The 10,085-nt window shown below is 38.8% G+C and overlaps 1 protein-coding gene across 1 annotated transcript; it reads left to right on the top strand.

Annotated features, from left to right (window-relative positions):
* The first annotated feature begins 477 nt into the window (after positions 1 to 477).
* Positions 478 to 9,346, top strand: COX17 (cytochrome c oxidase copper chaperone COX17). The gene is made up of 3 exons (XM_028110707.2): positions 478 to 724; positions 2,401 to 2,489; positions 7,465 to 9,346. Exons 1-2 carry the CDS (start codon positions 618 to 620, stop codon positions 2,483 to 2,485), a joined length of 192 nt encoding a protein of 63 aa, XP_027966508.1. The 5' UTR covers positions 478 to 617; the 3' UTR covers positions 2,486 to 2,489; positions 7,465 to 9,346.
* The last annotated feature ends 739 nt before the right edge of the window (positions 9,347 to 10,085 follow it).

The raw sequence follows: 10,085 nt of genomic DNA, 5'->3' as shown, positions 1-10,085 counted from the left end.
TCGTTAAGAATTTGAGGTGTATGGGATACGGCATGAGTATTAGGAGAATTTTTTTTCCCCACACTTGTGGATTGCATTGTTCAAATGTCTTTGCTGGTCATTTTTAACTAAATCAGAAAAAGACCGAGGTGGAGGTGGGGATGCGGTGGGAGGGGAGGGCAGATAATACAACAGCAGGAAACATGCGGAACTAATCCGTTATTGCGGGGAGCTGGCTCTCATTAGTGGTTTCTCTTGCTTAGCGTGGACACGTCATTTCACCTTCTTCGGCTTCGGTTTTCCACTGCTAGGCGGAAAGGTTAAAAAGTATGACCTAACTTCTCTCTTCCTTTTCGAGTCGTCTCCCAGTTGATTGACAAACTTTGCCCTTTCATCCCGCCTCTCTGCGCCTGCGCGGAAGAGGCGCCCTCGCTTTAATAATACCCTCATTTAGCCTCTCCTGCGCAGGCGCTACTTTTCACCTTTTCTCGCCCTCCTGATTCCCTCCGGGTCTGAGAGAGGCAGGACTTCCTGTCCCTTGTAGAGCCACTGCCGGAAGCGACTGCGGGCAAATCGGCCTTCGTCAAGCCTGGGAGAGTGTAGGGTGGCGGTGCTAGTTGCTGCTTTAGGCTTCAAAGATGCCAGGTCTGGCGGCCACAAGCCCTGCCCCGTCTGACTCACAGGAGAAGAAGCCGCTGAAGCCCTGCTGCGCCTGCCCGGAGACCAAGAAGGCGCGCGATGCTTGGTCAGTGCGCAAGCGGGGAGGGTCAGCGGGCTAGCCCCGAGCGCCGCCTTCCGGTGCCTTCGTGCCCTGCCTGGTCTTGGGCTCCGAGTTTTGTTGTGCTGAGTTCTTGAGAGTTATAGGTCCCTGTAGGCTTTGGGGCTGCTGTCTCTTGACTGAACCCATAGCCCAGCCCGGAGACATGGATGAAGGGTTAGGAGAGAGGTCAGATTGAACCCGGCTCGCTTCTCCCACTCATCCTTTACTGCAAAGGGCTTTTGAGCATCTGTTATGTGTCGAGACACTTAACGTCTACTAAAGACATAGAAGTAGATAAAGGTGCTACTTGATTTAAAGGAGCTTAAAATTAATGGAGACATATGCCAAGATTGCTGTTACCACGTGTTATGGGCTATGACAGAGGATTTGGCAAGATCAAAGAGTAAAAGTTTTCTGGTAAAATGTTGGCATAGTAGGACACGGCACATTTCTTAAAGTACTGAAGAGTTCCCCTTACCTCTCCCCCCTCTTTGGGTAGATGAATTAAAAATCAGCCTATGACGTTGGTGACACAAGTGTTCAGAATAGTACATCTAAATTACTATCAACGCACAAAAGGTTTTGTTTGCTCTCATACAGCCTGTGTTGTGGAACAAATCTCAGGGGGGTTGCTCAGAAAATGTGAATGTACACCTCTCCCTCCAGCCCCTTTTGTCCTCCTATAAAAGATCAAAGGTGGCATGGTGGGGTTACTAAGAATTGTAGGAGCTTAGTGCTTTTTATTAATACTGAGTACTTTGCAAATAATACTGTGAAAGGAGAATTGAAAGACTACAATCTGATACTGAAAATAGCTTTCCTAGTTAACTAACAGTAAGTGCTTATTGAATCTGAAAATAGTATGGTGTGTCATGATTAAGAGCCTGGGATCCAGAGTTAAGCTTTGAATCCTGGTCCACCAGCTCTGTGACCTAGAGCAAATTATTTAAGGTACCTCCTCCCATGTCTGTAAAATGGGCCTAATAAAAGTATCCGCCTCTAGGATTACTATTACCTATAGTCAGTGAATTTTTTCTTATAATTGAATTTGGCTTAACTTGATCTTTGCTAAAATTACATTTTCAGGCCCTAGAAATAAAGCTGTGTGGTCCTAGGTTTTACTTTGTGAATTTTACAAATAAAAAGTTCTTTGATCATCACAAGGGTGGCTCATCAGGCTGCTGTTGGCTGCCAGATCTTGCTGTTTATGTTGTTGGGTGTGTTATGATTAGAAGGAGATTTATTTAGGTCTATTTGAATGTAGGGCAGAATAAAAAATTTAATTCCTCTGTAATAGGCAAAAAAAATTAAGTTCCCTCTGTCCTTCATTTAAGATAAATACTGTATTCAGATGGTTTGTTTCATTAGAGAACTGTATTGTTCCTTGGATATGAACTAGAAGCAATATTATACATAATTATTTCTTCTAATTAGATTCTCCCTAAAAACTAGTTATCTGTGGAACATCTTCATGGGCATGGAAATATCACAAAAGCCAAGAAAAACAAAGCCATTTGGTGTAATAGCATTTTTTTTAACCCCAGCTATCTTCCATCAGACCCATGTTCTACCTCACTCCCCATCACTATCATGCGTGCTTATTTACTACTAATGTGTTTAATGTTTACTTTGTTAGATAACAAGTACATTATGTTTTATAGCATCATTGAGAAAGGAGAAGAGCACTGTGGACACCTAATCGAGGCCCACAAGGAGTGCATGAGAGCCCTGGGATTTAAGATATGAAACGGTGAGCAGGGTACTTTCTGACTGGGAAGATAATACATAGACTTAATGCTTCAGATTTGTGCTTTATAGATTTAGCAGTCATTAGGCAACATTCAATTCAAAAGATAGATCACCTGGTTAATCTAAGATGCTGAAGTATCACCTAAAAAATAATTTTCAGTTTCTAATGTAGGGAGTAAATGATGCTAATAAATTGAGAGGCATTCAGTGGATTTGGGGAGGGAGAATTTGTCTTTCAAAAAAGGGTTTGATAAAAGCCTTTAGAGTCAGAAGGAATAATGTTTTAGGAAGTTCAAAATATTCAGTTGTCTGACTTAAAGGAACTAAAAGGAAAATACTCTTTATTTCTTATTCCTGATATTGTGGGTCTTTAGTAGGGGCTTTTAAATAGGGAGTAAGCAGTACATGGAAGCATTGCTTTCTGCAAAAGAAAAAGGAATTATCGCTATTTCTTTTGTACCAAGCTTCTAATAATACTATAACCTCAGACCATTTTTTTTTAAGATTTTTATTTATTTATTTGACACAGAGAGCACACAGGTAGGCAGAGCGGCAGGCAGAGGGAGAGAGAGAGAAGCAGGCTCCCTGCAGAGCAGAGAGCCCAATGCGGGGCCCGAACCCAGGACCCCGCGATCATGACCTGAGCCGAAGGCAGATGCTTAACAGACTGAGCCACCCAGGTGCCCCAGACGATTTTTTTTAAAAGAACTTTGAATCCAAATTTTAATGCTGAAGGGATCTTAAATTATACAACAATACCATAAATAAATGATCTTTTGTTTGGAAGCTCTTTCTTCAGATAGCACCTTATCTCCCTCCCTCTCTTCATTCAGGTCTCTGTTCAAAAGTCTCATTATGAGGCGCCTGGTTAAGTGTCTGCCTTCGGCTCAGGTCATGATCCTGGGGTCCTAGGATTGAGCCCTGAGTCAGGCTCCCTGCTCAGTGGGGAGTCTGCTTCTCCTTCTCCATCTGCCTCTCCCCCCCACCTTGTGCTTTCTCTCTCTCTCTCTCTCTCAAATAAATCAATAAAATCTTTAAAAAAAAAAAAGTCTCCATATTAGAGAAGCTTTGCCTCAACACTCCATCTGAAATAGCATCCCTTCCCCATCACTCTATTCCAGCACTGTCCAATGGAACTTGCTGTGATACTGAAAATGTTCTATACCTTCACTCTCCACTATGCCATAGGTGGAGCCCTGTGTGGCTATTGAGCCCTTGAAATGTGGCTAGTAAAACTGAAGAAAGAACTGAATTTTTAGTTTAATTTTAATGTGAATAGCCACATTGAGCTAGTGGCTACCCTATTCTTAACATCACTGCTTGCATATTAGATACTTATTTATTGTATGCATTGCTTTACTCCAAGTAGAATGTAAGCCCTGAGAAAATAAGAATTTTTTGCTTTACTCAACTGTCATATACCCAGGACCTATGCCTGGCACATAGTAGGTGCTCAATAGAGGGTTGTTAATTAAATAAATAAATAAATGAGGAACTAAGGCCTATAGGTATGGAATGGCTCCCAAGGTGAGTTAGCAGAATCAGGACTGGAACCTCTGTCTCCAGGCAGACTTCCTTTGCTTTTTGCCCCCACCCCCAACCCCCAACATCCACACCACGTCGCCACTTTTAACTTAATGATAGCTGAGAGATAATGCCAAAGTCACATTCCAGTATAACAGTAAATAGAAAGCCTGGTTTCTTTCCCTTTCACCTCTCTCTCCTGCCTCTTTAGAATTTCACATATGGCTAGTCTTCCTTACTGAGCTATAAAAAAGGACGGATAAGGACCCTGTTCCAAGCTGATAAGAAGTATCACTACGTAGTGGACAACAGTCCAGGCTGAAAGTCCTGAGGGTTAATTTTGGTTCTCCTGATGTCTAGCAAACTTAGGATGTATTTTACTTCAGCTGCATTTAACATTCATCAAGACACTAATCCTCTCTGGGTTTCATTTTTTTAATTTATAAAAAGAGAACCATAATACATTTTGTGATTTTATATATGGTATGGTGTGTCTACTCTGTGTGTACATGACATACTTAAATGGCTTTTAAATTTCTTTAAATCCCATGGTGAATCATTTTGTAAAATAAGTAAGTTTGGGTGTATGTTTGGGGGGGTGTTCTTTAAAAGTGGAAGTATACCTATTGATTATTTCTGAAGACCTGGAATCTTGACATTTGTACACGGTTTCCTTTTTCATAATCTAACTCTCTTCCTTAGGGTGTTGTGTAAACTGTTGGTTAGTGCCAAGCCTGTCTTGGTAAAAAAGATGATTTTTAAAAATGCTAATTTTAGGAGCAGCAGAAGCTTCTCTTGGACTTCACATGGACCACAAAGGCGCTACAACTGTTGTCATAATTAGCATAAATTCACAAGGACTCGAAGATATCCTAGTTTTCTTTATATCATTGGGACAGAGAGTGAGAGTGATTCCTATGTACTTCATTTGTGTGTAGAAGGAAATGCAAGAGCTTTGGACGTACAAGACTTGATGTTTAACTGATTGTGTGGTCTTGGGCAAGTCATTAACTTCTGAACCTTAGTTTACTTCATAGAGTCATTGTGATAATTAAATGACAGGTGTATGAATAGGATTTGTAAACTATCAAAGAGAAACCAGAACAGAATAGCCTGTGTCTTCGGAATTGGGGGTGGCAGACATTCAGTTGAGGTCTGTTGAATATATGACCTGATTACATATTTTTGAATCCTGATTATGAGAAGAACAATCTGAATCCACATAGGGCCTTTTTTAGAATTCAGATGTCATGTTTTCATTGTCAGCATGATAGTACTTTTGGAAAAGGAACAGGTGTTTGGATCTCCTTTGGTCCGAGGTGTCCTGTTTCCCCAACCCCCATTGGGAAGTGGACAAACAGCGAAGTAAAAAAAGGACGTGTTCAAAGTTGAGAATGGATGGCTGGTGGAATTAAAACTAGAGTCTAGGTCTTTTATATTCTCCAAAACACAGATGCTTTACACTTCATTTCTTGCACTTAATGAGATCTTATTGCCAACATACTCATTTTTAGAACTGCGCACAGACTTGCTCTTCAATCCTAAAACTTTATTATGAATGCAAATTAGAAAGACCTATTGTTGAAATGTGTAGGTATATATATCTCAGTAACTAGGTCATTGGCTGTAAAATCCAGTACTAGCGTCTACGTTGTTATAAGATAAACGTAATTAAATTGATATCCCTTAGACTATTAGATCACATTTTTCTGAGGATAGCTGTAAAGGAAAAATACTTTTGCAAACCTATATCTTCCCAGTAATGATCACAAAAGTTACTTAATTCAAAAACCTTTGTAGATTTTAATGTTATATCCTAAATAAGATAGGTCTTATTGTACTTTGAATTTAGTACATCGGGACTTAATATAAAAGTAGGCTACATTCAGCCAAAGGTGTTCCTTGTAATCATCTGAGGACTGTTTTCCAAACTTCACATGCCCTAGGCCTTGATCTGTTCCTGTTGACTCAGAAACTCCTAGATAATTTTCCTGTGCACCCTTTAAGAACCATTGGGTTAAGCTGAAGAAGTAGCAGGGATATTGCTAAATATAAACTACCTAAAGATTTAATAGTAGCAAAGGCAGAGACTTGAAAACTCCTAAGGAAAAGTAGGTGTGTGATGGTGGTGATGCTAGACACTCTCTTCTATCGTATGACCTTTTTTTTTTTTTTTTTTTACTGAAAGAGAAACTAGAGGAACTGAACGTGCTTGAAAATGTAAAGAGGAAATGGTAGCTAGTATCTTTCTGACTTGAGTCAAAAAGGAACCTTGAGAACTCCGCCTGGGGGCTAAAATCATTGAAAGAAAATGAAAAGACTAGGACTGAGCAGTGGGGATACTCAGTATTTACTGTTCAACAGAACTTAACAGTTGGTTAAAATATGCCGATTGCTCACCCACACCCACCTGATTATGAAAATATAATCCCAAGAAAATCCAGGAAAAGTGTCATTTCTTGCTATTCAAACATTTATTCATTGAATATATATTTATTGTTTAATACCCTAGAAAATGCTAACATGAGAAAGACAGGGTCTCTTCTGTCAAGGACTTTACATCCAGACAAGTAACCAAGAGGTTTACACCCAGAGGCTTTCAGGAGTAGCCCCTCCTGATACATAGTTAGTGGCTGAAGAAGTAACAGAGCTCTAGATTGCTCTTACAATAGCGGGTGGCTTCATTTCTGCTTATCTCTCTTGCTCAATCCTTTGCTTAAGTGTATTCTTCCTTTGAGCCTTTTAGAAGAGAGAGTTTAGATGTTTGTATTGTTGATGAGGCTTATCTTTTCTAAACCACCTACAGGGAATAATAGCTAGATGAAAGAAGAAGCACTTGCATTGGGCTTGAAGAGTTGGCTAGCCCAAATTACTTACCTTTTTAAGCATTGCTCTCTGTCTTCTGGGTGAGGGACTGGGGGTCGGAGTGGGTGAGAACAGTCTGGGGAGAAGCCTGGTACTGATTGACTTAGACCAGCAACCCTATCCTCTACTACTCTCCTTTTTTGCCATTTTTTGCCCTGGTGATGAAGTGAGTAACTTTCCACAGGAAGTCCCTTGTATACAGAGCTGACCTTCTGCCTTCCACTTTGTGGATCTTTGCCAAGCATACTTGAATCAACAAGAAGGGGTTTGCAAGTCTCTTCTTTTGAGTATCTATAAAAATAAACTGCCCTAGCCTTTTTGGGAAGATATTTTTTAGTAAATAAACATATATAGTTTTTAACAAAGACTTCTAAAGATTAAAAAGTGTACTGGATTGAACAGTTTCAGTGATGTTTTTTAGTTAGACAAAACTAGAATTTAAAACTGTAGGTTTTTATTCTAAACCACAGTTTAGAGTTAATAGTACTTGGGTGAAATACTCATTTCTAGTGGTCTTAATTCCCTAATTGCATAGGTCTGGCATGATGTTTGAAATCTAATTTTCTAATAAAAATTTTTTTTTGTAGGTGGTTTACTCTGTGAATGAATAATTCCTGAAGAATGAAGAAGATTCAGTAGTTTTGGGAATTCTTTGAGGAACTTTGATAAATGGAAAAAGTACTTATAATTTATTAAAGAAAGGAAAATATCTCTGGCCAGAAATCGTCAGGTGTGTTTCTTTTTGTGTTCCTCACATCCTTACATGGCATTTATTTGTTTTTCTTAAAGGATATAGTATAAAAAAATCTTGTAATAGTAATTTCTTCTGTTGTGTCATTCTGAGAATTCTAAATATTTGTTGTAAGGAGAAAGCAGATACTGATCTTACTCAGTGAACTCTCCAAAATGAAGCGCAAAGAAGTAAGGAAATAACCCCTTACCAATTCAGAGTGAGTCTGGTAGCCATATCATCTCAGTCAACGTTTTGTTTTTTATTTTTAACTTACTTAAAGGCAAGAACTGGACAAGCCTTCAGTCTTAATATTTTATATCATTATCGTTATTCTTTACTAGTTCTCTCTTTTGGGAAAGTTACTTGCTTAGATTTTGGACCACATTCGGGTGCCTTGGCTTGGAAGATCTCAACTGTTTGGCATAATTAATCTGTAGATGTCTAGTTACATTTTAAGATAAACTAGGATCATTAGTTTAATGCCTACTGGCCAGATAATTGTTTCTTATTGATTAGAAGCTGGCCCAGACCAGAGGCTGTACTAGTACAAATAAGTCACTAATGAAATAGCTGAGTGCTCTGCTCTAGTGGTACCTGGAGTAGTACATAGAATGTGGTTTGCTTACTATAGCAACCGCATGGTCCTGTTAGCTGCTTGTGGGCTAACGAAGCAAGGTCATATTCTGCCTGAAGTAAACTGAGTTTCAAATCTCAACAACAAAAGATACTGATGAACATAAGAGAATATGTAGTGTCCATACGTCATTCTGTGATGGAAAAAATTGCCTTTTATAAAATAAAGGAGCTGAATTAAGTTATTCCTTAGGATTCACAGCGTGGCTTTAAAGTATGATAGACTTAGGTTCAACAGGTCACAACCTCTTTCAGTCTGTTTTTCTCTGAAAGAAAAAAGCAAGGATAGAAGTAATACTTAATGTACAAGATTGTGAATACTAATTAAAATGGTGTATATACTGTGCATTTGACAGAGTAGCATTTAATGTTAATTAACATTCTCTAATCCTTTGATTCTATACTCCTATTTCTACCTGAATATTTGTTTGTATAGAAAAGTTTAAGAAGTACCTTATAGCTTTCAGAGTATTCTTCTAGGTGAAGAATAGAATCTTGGACTCGTTAAGACATAAAAATCAACTTCCCCCCAAACACCAGTCCTTGGCAGATGGTCATCTAGATTCTGCTTGAATGTGTCCTGGACTACAAAAAAGAGGGAAAACAAATCTATAAACTTAACCCTCAGTGTTAATTTTTGCTGTATGCTGTTCCAGACTTTTCTTATGCATTTATACATGTTTTAAAATAAAAGATAAGGTCATTTTTCTATGCTGTATATTTTTAATGAAATCATGTTACTTTCTCCCCTTGATATATTTTACCAGCTGTGTATATAGTCCTCATAATATGATTTGTATTGGCTGTGTAGGAATCCATTCTGAGCTTACTATAATTTAACCAATTCCCTATTTGTACATTCATTCATTAAACAGAATGTTTTGTAGAATGCTTGCTGTTATGCCAGATACCATTCATGGAATTGAGTATTGGTCTTGAACAGGACATATACCTGATACCTAAATTATTTCTGCTTTTTTTATTGTTGCTGTTGTTTTGTTGGTTGGTTTTATAGAAACATATAAGGAAGAAATCACTTGAAATCCTACCAGTCTACAGTAGGACTACTTTTTGGTGACTCTGCCATTCATCTCTTTCTGCATATATATACTTTATTTTATTTTATTTTATTTTATTTTATTGGCCACTTCATAGTAACACTGCACTGGAAGTTTCCATAGGAAATTCTTTACAGATTCTTTACTAATTACTTAGCTAAGGATGGGCCAGAGGCTATGCATGTTTTCAAGGCTTTGGGTGAGTACTGCCTGATTGATCTCTAGAAGGGGGTTACCCATTTGCACCTTTGTATCTGAAGGTGCCTGTTTCCTTAAGCTCTTGGCAAGCTTAATTTTAATTTTCAACCTTTGCCAGTTTGATATGCTCACATGATAGGTAAAGGAACTAAAGCACCCTTCTTGACATCTGCCATAGTTAAAAATATATCTCACAAGACACTCTGCCCATCCTTCCCTAGTAATTAAGCCTTCCCAAAGACTATGCATAACATTTTGGTACCAATAATAGTAAGAGATGTTACCACAGTAATTTGAAAAATGAAAAAGTTCACCTCCTAGTAGGCGACCACCACATTCTGACAGAATCTTTGCTAAGCTCCTGCTATTCACAGTAATTCCCAAGCTCAATACAGACACATTCACACCATTCTTTCTAATCATTTCCTTTTGTCTAACCTTAAAACATTTGACTGAAAGGTTGATAAGAAAAGGACCATGAGGGTGCCTGGTGGCTCCATTGGTTAAGTGTCTGCCTTCGGCCCAGGTCATGATCCCAGAGTCCTGGGATCAGTTCCCACATTGGGCTCCCTGATCAGCAGGGGGT

The sequence above is a fragment of the Eumetopias jubatus genome, unplaced genomic scaffold, assembly GCF_037043125.1.
Source record: "Eumetopias jubatus isolate StellerSeaLion01/CBP00866 unplaced genomic scaffold, mEumJub1_p1.0 scaffold_1, whole genome shotgun sequence".
NCBI classification, from domain to species: domain Eukaryota; kingdom Metazoa; phylum Chordata; class Mammalia; order Carnivora; family Otariidae; genus Eumetopias; species Eumetopias jubatus.
The sequence above is the reverse complement of the archived record's forward strand: the minus strand, read 5'-3'. Positions and strand labels throughout refer to the sequence as shown.

What these genes read in the sequence shown, in the direction of transcription:
- COX17 (XM_028110707.2), top strand. Translation starts at nt 618, where the DNA reads ATGCCAGGTCTGGCGGCCACAAGCCCTGCCCCGTCTGACTCACAGGAG. An exon ending in AAGAAGGCGCGCGATGCTTG is followed by an intron (nt 725 to 2,400) that starts GTCAGTGCGCAA and finishes TATGTTTTATAG; the next exon opens with CATCATTGAGAAAGGAGAAG.